The 10,000-nt window shown below is 48.5% G+C and overlaps 1 protein-coding gene across 2 annotated transcripts in view; it reads right to left on the bottom strand.

Moving 5' to 3' along the window:
- Nucleotides 1–10,000, bottom strand: part of tmeff2a (transmembrane protein with EGF-like and two follistatin-like domains 2a) — a 163,940-nt gene that overhangs the window by 36,142 nt on the left and 117,798 nt on the right. For both annotated transcript variants that reach the window (XM_063214310.1, XM_063214311.1), the window contains exon 5: nt 5,169–5,265. In XM_063214310.1, the coding sequence (XP_063070380.1) occupies nt 5,169–5,265 (97 nt within the window). The remainder of the gene's footprint in view (nt 1–5,168; nt 5,266–10,000) is intronic.

The raw sequence follows: 10,000 nt of genomic DNA, 5'->3' as shown, positions 1-10,000 counted from the left end.
TCCCATGTGGAATGAATGATATCTCTATCAGGTGCAAACACCAACCAGGTCTTATATCTGTGCAGAATGATAGCATAGTTGTTATATCTCTCAGGTGTTAACACACACAAGTAGTTAGGCTATTCATACAATGTGTACACATTGACTACGTAGACATTCTAGTTCCTTCTTCCATGCGGAAAGGAATCTCTTTCAGGTGCAAAGCACACAAGTTCTTATTCAATGTGTTCATTAACTATACACATTCCAGTTAATAATGCACAAAAAAGAATGACGTAATAGAAGGGCAGCTCAGTCTCTGCATACAAATGACATTACATTACATTTGGCAGACGTTTTTATCCAAAGCGACTTACAATCGAGGACATCACTTAGTGCGAGCTGGGAGAACAGCTGTGATTTGTTGTGTTGGAGGAGCGCAGCTCTCTGGTAGTAACATAGGGCCTTAGTATGTCCTTCAGACAAGCTGGGGCTGTTCCTGAGGTGGTCTTGTTGGCAAGGGTCAGGGTCAGGGTCAGGGTCTTGTGCTTGACCCGGGCAGCCACCGGTAACCAGTGCAACTCGATGAATAAAGGAACAACATGAGCCCTTTTGGGTGTGAGTGAATACCTGTTTTCTCAGTGCATTGACACAGTACTCAGCACACACACACACACACACACACACACACACACACACACACACACACACACACACACACACACACACACACACACACACACACACACACACACACACAGACACACACAGACACACACAGACACACACACACACACACACACACACACACACACACACACACACACACACACACACACACACACACACACAAACACCCCCCCCCCACACACACACACACACCCCACACACCACACCACACAGTTAACTCAGCAGCAGCGGCAGTGGCAGTAGCTAGCTATGCAGCAGAGCTGAATTGTAATGCAAAGCAGCCAAGAGGCGGGATTAGGACCTGAATATAGAGAGACGCGTTGTGCGCGCACACACACACACACACACACACACGGAGCCCTCTGGGGGCTTTGTGTGCGAAGGTGGTCTTGCATGAAACCTAAACCTGCGCGCTGGAAATATTCAAGTAGTCTCAGTGCACAAATCCACCATGATGATGACTTTCTGGAATACTGAATGTGTGTGAGAGCCTGGGAATTGATGTGTGTGTGTGTGTGTGTGTGTGTGTGTGTGTGTGTGTGTGTGTGTGTGTGTGTGTGTGTGTGTGTGTGTGTGTGTGTGTGTGTGTGTGTGTGTGTGTGTGTGTGTGTGTGTGCATGGCTTCTATCTCTCTTTGTCTCAGTCTCAGTCTCTCTCTCTTTCTCTCTCTGTATCACTACTCCCTCCTTTCCTCTCTCTCTTCTCTTACCCTTTTCATTTCTGTATTTCTGACTTGCTCACCATATTTGTTCCTCTTTTTATCGTTCTCTCATTCTCATCTCTCTCTCAACTCTATCTCTGCCTCTCCCACCACTCTGGCTGTCTTTCTCTCACTCACTCTTCTCTCTCTCTCTCTCTCTCTCTCTCTCTCTCTCTCTCTCTCTCTCTCTCTCTCTCTGTTGTTATGCCTTCTGCATTGTATAGAGGTGATTGCTCCAGAGGACCTTTTTGTTTAGAGACATGGAGGCAGCACGGGTTATGCAGCTATTTCCATACAATAAAGGGCACTTTACTGACTCTACAGAGATGAAAAACCCCTGCCAATACACCGCCCCCCACCCCCGTCCCCCGCACACCCACACTATCTGTCTGTCTGTATGTCTGCCTGTCTCTCTATCTGTCTGTCTATCTTTTTCTGCCTTTTTGTTTCTCATTGTCTATTATTCTCTGTCTGTCTGTCTGTCTGTTTGTTTCTCTCTCGCTCTCACTCGCTCTCTCTCTCTCTCTCTCCCTCTCCCTCTCCCTCTCCATCCTTCTCTGTGGTCCTGATGCTCCATGTCTATTGCCTTCTCGAGTTCTATAAATACATTCTCAGTTCCGTGGTTCCATTAGCCTGTGTAACACTACACCCGTGGCCCCGTGTGATACTCAATCTCCATTTACCTCCAGGGGGCTATTTTGCCCCTTTCACTGCTGAAAACTTTCTCTCCTTCAAGGCCTGCAGCCTTTTTTTCTGTCACAAGTTGTTTTGAACATAAAAAAGCTGTCCAATCCAATCCAATCTTCCCCTCCTAATGCAGAAGCACCAACCGACCGACCTCCCCTACCACCACCCCTGAAAAAAAGGACCAAAAGTACCCCAAAAACAAATCAACAAACAAAAAAATAACCGAAATGTGACTGAGAACAGCTGCTGTTTGTTTTGAAGAGTCATCTCGAGTCACGTCGAGCCGACTCTCTCTCTCTTAAATAAAGATAGAATCTGCGTCAGTGACCGGGCTCCTCGTGCTGTGCTGCGACTGCGTCTCTCCCCCTTGGCTCTGCAATCAATCATCCGTCCCCAGACAGACAGACACGGAGAGACAGGCTCATTGCGGAGACGGAGAGAGCCGACAGGCTGTGCTGTGCTCTGCTGTGCTACGCTTCGCCATGACTTAGGGGCTCATGGCCCGACACAATTAATAGGGGTGTAGCTCGCCCTGTTAGGGAAATCAGACACGCTGTGATTGTTTGAGTGTGTGTGCGTGCGTGCATGTGTGTATGTTAGTTAGGTAGTTAGGGTGACTTAGGGAAATCAGAGGCAGCATGATTGGCCAACTGAACTATAGCAACAAGGGGACGAAATTAGGGAGAAGAGAGAAGAGAGAAGGACAATAATCGAGTAGGACAAACAGAAAGAGACAGAAAAAGACAGAGCGAGAGAGAGAGAGAGAGAGAGAGAGAGAGAGAGAGAGAGAGAGAGAGAGAGAATTTGAAAAAGTGTGTGCGGATGGTGGAAAAAACACACATACCCGCAGAGGCCATTCAATCCAAGTCAGGTTAAAAGAATGTGATTATCCGACAACGTGGTCAGATGGCAGTACATCTGCCTGGTGGCACCATCAGTGGTGTGTGTGTGTGTGTGTGTGTGTGTGTGCGTGCGTGTGTGTGTGTGCGTGAGTGCGTGCGTGTGTGCGAGCGTGTGTGCGAGCATGTGTGCGCGTGCATTTTAGTTGACTTAGCAGCCAGTGAGTGCTCCCTGCCGCACAGCCTGATACTCCAAGGGCACGCGTGTCTTTATCTGCTCTCTTCTATCTGTCGAGTTGTCTAGCGTGGCAAATGGCACTTTTTACCCATTTGATTCCCCCTCGCTAGACAACAGATAAGAGACTCGAAAAGTTCACACAATGGTCCTCTCTACTCTCCAAATCCTCTTTTGCGAGAAATTGAAGTTGAAGTTGAAGTGAAGAAAAAAAACAACCTGTGTGGTAAGTTCTTCTTGAGATTACAGTGCATTTCAAACACGTACCACATGTAAATCAAATGGACTTTTAGTCATTACAACCAGATATGAAATTGATTGTGAGGAATTGAAGTTTACAGAAGAAAAAAACAACAACAACCTGTGCGGTAAGTTCTTCTTGCTATTACAGTGCATTTCGAACACATACCACATGTAAATCAAATGGACTTTCAGTCATTACAACCAGATTTTGAATTGAATGAACCAGAGCCCTTCGAAGCTCAGTTACCCTTCCTCACCAGAGTTGAACTCCTTACATTTCCGTATTGCGTGTAACACAATACTGAGGCACACTGTTATGACCACTACAATGGCCATGACCGAGTTGTAGAGTAGCCTACTGTATTACAAAAGACTCTGTGGCATGCCATAGTAGGCAACTATGGTAGTAAGGTTTTTTTTCCCCAGTTAAAACCTTTAACCCCTTAAGACGCGGCTTTATACATTTGTTGTTACCAGTATGGTAATGACCAAGTCGTGGTGCACTACTAAAGGGCCTGTGTTGTGTCATAGTATTGGTGTGCTAGGTAGTTACATTTCAATGACTATTACAGCGTGCCACTGGAGGTACGGCACGCATTAAGGGGCTACGAGTGTGGGTTTTTCAACATTCTACAAAAAGAATGCATTCTATAACAATGCAAGATTCTATAATTCCAAATTGTATTGAATGACGGCCAGAATTCTATAGAACTTTCACTGCCCGAACAGACACAGAACTGTAAACAAGCAGATGGCTGCAAAGTTGTGTAAGCAAAAACATGCCACTTCCATTCAATAGTATGTGTGAGCAGGACCAGACAATCAACTTTTTGTGTGAGTTGTTAGCCATTCTTCCTTTCTACTTCCCGTCGTTTTGACGTCAGTTTTTTGTTTCGTTATGGTAAGTTACCTTTAATGAAATGAAACACAATGAAATCCTAAAGCTATTTGGGGAACAGCACAAAATAACACCATAATAACCTTAATGTCTCAGAGAAAACGATTGTTCCTCATGACATGAAGCTTACCTCATGTCGCGCACCGTACTACTGTGCATTACGAGGCTACACAATCGTAAGCTAGCCTAACCACTGATTAATTACACATATGAAAACTACTTGTCCTCAAAAGAAGTACACCTTTAGTACATGGTAGAAACCCTTTAGTACTGTAACGTGACTTTGACTGTTCCCTTCTGTGGCTAATTAACATCCAGGTGTCTCTTGCAGAGGGAGCCCTCTTCTCTGAGGCCACCGTTTGTCACTGTCAACCTGTCCCATGTCTGCTCCTGTCCCCTGTCTGCTCCTGTCCCCTTGTCTGCTGAGAGTCAGGCTGCTCCGCTGCTCCGCATTTGCTTGATGTGCAGGGTCCAGATGGGCTTGTTCTGTTTTGGTGGTGCCTAATTGGGAGCAGCCTTTGCAGTGCTCACTCTCTTGTTCAATCTTCAAAAATGTACCAAAGCCCAAGTTGCACATGAAGAGAAATGTGCATGCACAGAAGCATGTGTAACGGAGGCCAACTGGGAGAGTGTGGCGTGGAACGTTAGTAAACCTCCCTCCCGAAGCCTCAATACAGTGCGGTAGCGCCCTTTAGCTCAGCGCGCTCGTACTTTGACTCCCATTGGCGAACCGATGTAGTTGACTAGGTGGCAGGTTCGCGCCCTGAGGGGGACGAACTGTGCAGGAACACCTCCATCACACATGCATGCACCCACATATGCGTGGTACAAACCCCCATCACATACACACACACACAATCCCAACACCATTCAAACAAACACACAGAAAAAACTCACCAGACATCCTCGGCGTCCACGTCACACTCGGCCCCGAACTGGCAGATGTCACAGGTGGACGTCTCCTTCTGGCCATTCTCCGCCGAGCCCTCGCCTCCTGCAATAGGACACAAGGGGGAGGACAGAAAAGGAGGAGGAGTGAGTAGGCACCCATGGTGGCCTAATGGTTAGGGTGACTTAGGACCAGAGGGTTGCAGGTTCAAATCCCACCCTTACCTCTCCCTATACAGTACCTCCAGCCATGGCTTGAGCATGGCACCTAACCCCACAATTGCTTAAGGGACTGTAACTAATAACTGTAAATTGTTTTGGATGTAAGCTATACGTAATGTAGCCTAATGGAATGTGTAATGGTTAGACAGTTGGAATGCATATCACAGAGTTGCAGGCTCAATGATCAGCCTTATCAATCTCTTGTTGCCTCTATGGCATTGAGCAAGGCATCTAACCCCACACTAATCCAGGGACTCTAACCTATACCCTGTAAATAACTGTTAGTTGCTTTGGATAACAGTGTCAGGTATTGTAAGTGTAATATAATGTAATGTAATGTAATATAATTTAAACATGGAATCACTGATGTGATTACAATACTGGGGCCTTTTCCCATCACTTGCTTTGTTCAGCTGTCATAGTGGAATGTTTGTAGTGCACTATTTGTCCAAAACAGAATGTTCATAACATCACTATTATTACATGCACGGACATGCAGACACACACGTGTGCACCACCAACAAATTGCTCACGCTCCTTCTATTCTCAGGAGCACAACTGATACATGTATAGCGTCACCTAATTATCCATTGTGAAATGCATACACCACAAAGCCCCTCTATGTCTCTTGAGAGTATAGGCGTACACGCTTCCTTCAGCCCATTAATGCAGAAACATAGTTTGGTACTTAGCAATACCCATGGATATATATGCAATCACGGGAGCATGATACGGATGCGCGCGCGCACACACACACACACACACACACACACACACACACACACACACACACACACACACACACACACACACACACACACACACACACACACACACACACACACACACACACACACACACACACACACACACACACACACACACACACACAAAATCACAGAGAATCACCTCTCTCTCTGTTTGTCTGTCTCTCACTTTCTCTTTTACTCTCTCGCGCGCACGCACGCACACACGCACGCACGCACGCACGCACGCACGCACGCACGCACGCACGCACGCACGCACGCACGCACGCACGCACGCACGCACGCACGCACCTCCTCCCCATACACAAACACACACACACACACACAATCAGGACCACTGACAGCTTTTGCCAGGTTCGGGACAAAGCCATTTGAAAGGGCCCTAACATGCAATAAATACAATGTCAGGAGGACCCACTTTTGGGCCCCGTCTCTTCCTGACCCATTTGTCCCCCCCCCAATCTGTTGGCTTCCTGGCACACAATTACCCACCCACAAAATCACCCATGACACACAAAGGTGGTTGCTACAGACCACACGCAGGCAGCCATGCATCCACAGCCGTTCCATCACACCTTCCAATGAGCTGAGAGACACCCTTGACTGGGTTCCACTGAGCACGTCTTGCATGTGCGAATGTAACAACACTTATTCGACCCTCTTATTCACACTTACGCTGCAAGGCGCGGGGCGCATACTGTGTGAGTTGAGAGCATTGGAGTGGAGGAGGAGGAGAAGAGGAAGCAGTAAGGGTAGAGGGGGAAGAGGAGGAGAGGAGAGGAGAGGAGGAGTAGGCGAGGGTGAAAGAGAAAGAGAGGAGGAGGAGAGGAGGAGGAGAGGAGGAGGAGGCAAGGTTAGAGGAGGAGAAGAGGAGAAGGAGAGGAGGAAAGGAGAGGAGAGTAGAGGAGAGGAGAGGAGAGGAGCGGAGAGGAGGGGATAGGAGATGAGAGGAGAGGAGAGGAGAGGAGAGGAGAGGAGAGGAGGGGATAGGAGAGGAGAGTAGAGGAGAGGAGAGGAGAGGAGAGGAGGAGAGGAGAGGAGAGGAGGGGATAGGAGAGGAGGAGAAGAGGAGAAGGAGAGGAGGAAAGGAGAGGAGAGTAGAGGAGAGGAGAGGAGAGGAGCGGAGAGGAGAGGAGGGGATAGGAGATGAGAGGAGAGGAGAGGAAGGCAGCATGTAAGAATGTAACACATTTATCCAGTCCTCTATTCACACATACAGCACGGGCGCAGGTGGGGACTCTAGAAGCACATCAAGAGGAGGAAGAGGAGGCACTGAAGAGGAGGGGTGGAGGAGGAGGAGGGCAGGGGAAGTGGAGGAGGAGAGCAGAGGAGAGGAGGAAAGAGGAGGAGGAGGAGGAAGAGAGGAGAAGAAGCTGGGTTAAGAAAAGGAATAGGGGGGCTACAGTAGTGCATGTGAGAATGGATAAACACTTAACGACTCTCTAAAGACATGGTAGGCACACGCACATGTGTGAAGAAGAGAGGAGGCAGGAGAGAATAGGAAACACTAAAGAGGAGGAGAGGATGGAGGGAGGAGGAGAGGAGGGGAGAGGAGAGGAGAGGAGAGAGGGAGGAAGAGAGGAGAGGAGAGGAGAGGAGAGAGGGAGGAGGAGAGGAGGCGAGGGGAGAAAAGAGGAGCATTGCATGTGTGAATGTAACAAAGGCAGCTGCCAGCGTTGAGAGGTACTATGAGGAGAGAAGAGGGAGGGCACTTAAGATAGTGATGGTAGAGATGATGGTAGCGAGCAGCCCTCTCCTCATTTGCTCTCGTCTGTCTGGCACGCTCTGCACTCTTGCACACTTCTCCAAGGTGAAGCGAATTTGTATGGAGGAAGAAGAAGTGGGTATTAGAGCATGGGCAAGGGAGAGGATAAGAAGAGGAAGAGGAGGAGGAGAAGAAAGGTGAAGGAGGAGAGAAGAGGGAGTGCATTGATAAAAGAGAGGGTGGATATGATATTATGGAGGGCTCCTGTCCTCATTTTCCCGCACTCTCTCTCTGATCCAACACTTCTGAAAGGTAGAGCAAATGGGCATGATGGAGGGAGAGAAGAGTGGATGTGGGCATGAGCCGAGGTTTGGAGGAGTAGAGATATGTAACAAGAAGACATGAAGAGGTTAAAGGAGGAGAGATGAGAAGAGGCATTCATGATGATCATGATGATGATGCTAGTGGCTATGGTGGTTAAGGATCACTCCTCTCCTCGTTCTCTCTTTTTCTTTCATCCTTTCATTCTTTCTTTCTTTCCACTCTCACACTTTTGTAATGTAGAGCAAATGGGCATGGAGTATGTAGGACAGTGGTTCTCAACCTTTTTTTTTTTTTTTTCGAATGAATGCCCCCCCCTTAACCTCATCATAAGACTCTGAATGTCCACCCCCCCATCATAAGTCAGCCAACATCCGCCCAATTGCAACTAAGCACTGCCCCTTCTCAGCGTTATCCTTCTCAACTCCCCTCTAGGGCTCCCCAACGCCCCCTGGTGGGTTGTAGAGCCCCCATCGAGACACAGTAACGTAGGGAGAGAAGAGGGGATGTGGGCATGCTTGGGCATGGAGAGGAGGAGAGGTCGTGATGATCGTGATGTTGATGCTAGTGACTATTGTTAGGATCAAATTTGTCTGATCAAATGAGGGAAAGGAGAGTGTGTATGAGGGCCTGAGCAATGAAGAGGAGGAGGAGGATGAGGAGGAGGAGGAGAAGAGGAGGAGGAGGAGGAGGAGCGGGACAGGTCGGGTATTCATGATGATTATGATGTTGATGCTAGTGGCGATGGTGGTTAGGATCAAATTTGTTTGAATGAGGGAAAGGAGAGTGGAGGTGTGTATGAGGGCACGAGCAATGAAGAGGAGGAGGAGGAGGAGGAGAAGAGAAGGGGGAGGAGGATGAGGGGAACGGAGAGGAGGAGAGGTAGGGCATTGATGATTGTACGTTGATGCTAGTGACTATGGTGGTTAAGGATCAAATTCGTTTGAATCAGGGAAAGGAGAGTGGAGGTGTGTAGGAGGGCATGAGCAATGATGATGATGATGAGGAGGAGGAGGATGAGATGGAGGAGGAAAAGGAGAAGAGGATGAGGAGAAGAGGAGGAGGAGGAGGAGTAGGAGGGGAATGGAGAGGAGGAGAGGTCGGGCATTCATGATGATCGTGATGGTGACGGTAGTGCCTGTCCTCATTTTCTCTTTGTCTGGCGTTCTCCTCTCTCCCTCTCTCTCTCTCTCTCTCTCTCTCTCTCTCTCTCTCTCTCTCTCTCTCTCTCTCTCTCTCTCTCTCTCTCTCTCTCTCTCTCTCTCTCTCTCTCTCTCTCTCTCTCTCTCTCTCTCTCTGTCTCTCCAGCTACTCGCTCTCACGCTTCCCCAAATCCCCCCGCTGATCTGGCTTGAGCCCCCTCCTTCATTTCCTCCTGATGGCTTCTTACGCCGATACGCCCGAGGCCAGCACGCCTGATGGGTGTGTGTGTGTGTGTGTGTGTGTGTGTGTGTGTGTGTGTGTGTGTGTGTGTGTGTGTGTGTGTGTGTGTGTGTGTGTGTGTGTGTGTGTGTGTGTGTGTGTGTGTGTGTGTGTGTGTGTGTGTGTGAACAGTGTATGAGTGAGGCAGCTAAGGACCCCTGCTACTGCATACTGTAATGTGTGTGTGTGTGTGTGTGTCTGTGTGTGTTTTTGTGTGTGTGTACAAGTGTGTATGAATGTGTATGAGTGTGTGTGTAAGTGTGCCAGGGGTATGCTGGGGTGTGAGAGAGTGGGCGGCAGAGAGTGGGCTGTGTGTTGAGTGAGTGTGTGTGTGTGTGTGTGTGTGTGTGTGTGTGTGTGTGTGTGTGTGTGTGTGTGTGTGTGTGTGTGTGTGTGTGTGTGTG

The sequence above is a fragment of the Engraulis encrasicolus genome, chromosome 13, assembly GCF_034702125.1.
Source record: "Engraulis encrasicolus isolate BLACKSEA-1 chromosome 13, IST_EnEncr_1.0, whole genome shotgun sequence".
Taxonomy (NCBI): Eukaryota; Metazoa; Chordata; class Actinopteri; order Clupeiformes; family Engraulidae; genus Engraulis; species Engraulis encrasicolus.
Note: the sequence above shows the minus strand (reverse complement) of the source record. Positions and strands in the feature narration are given on the sequence as shown.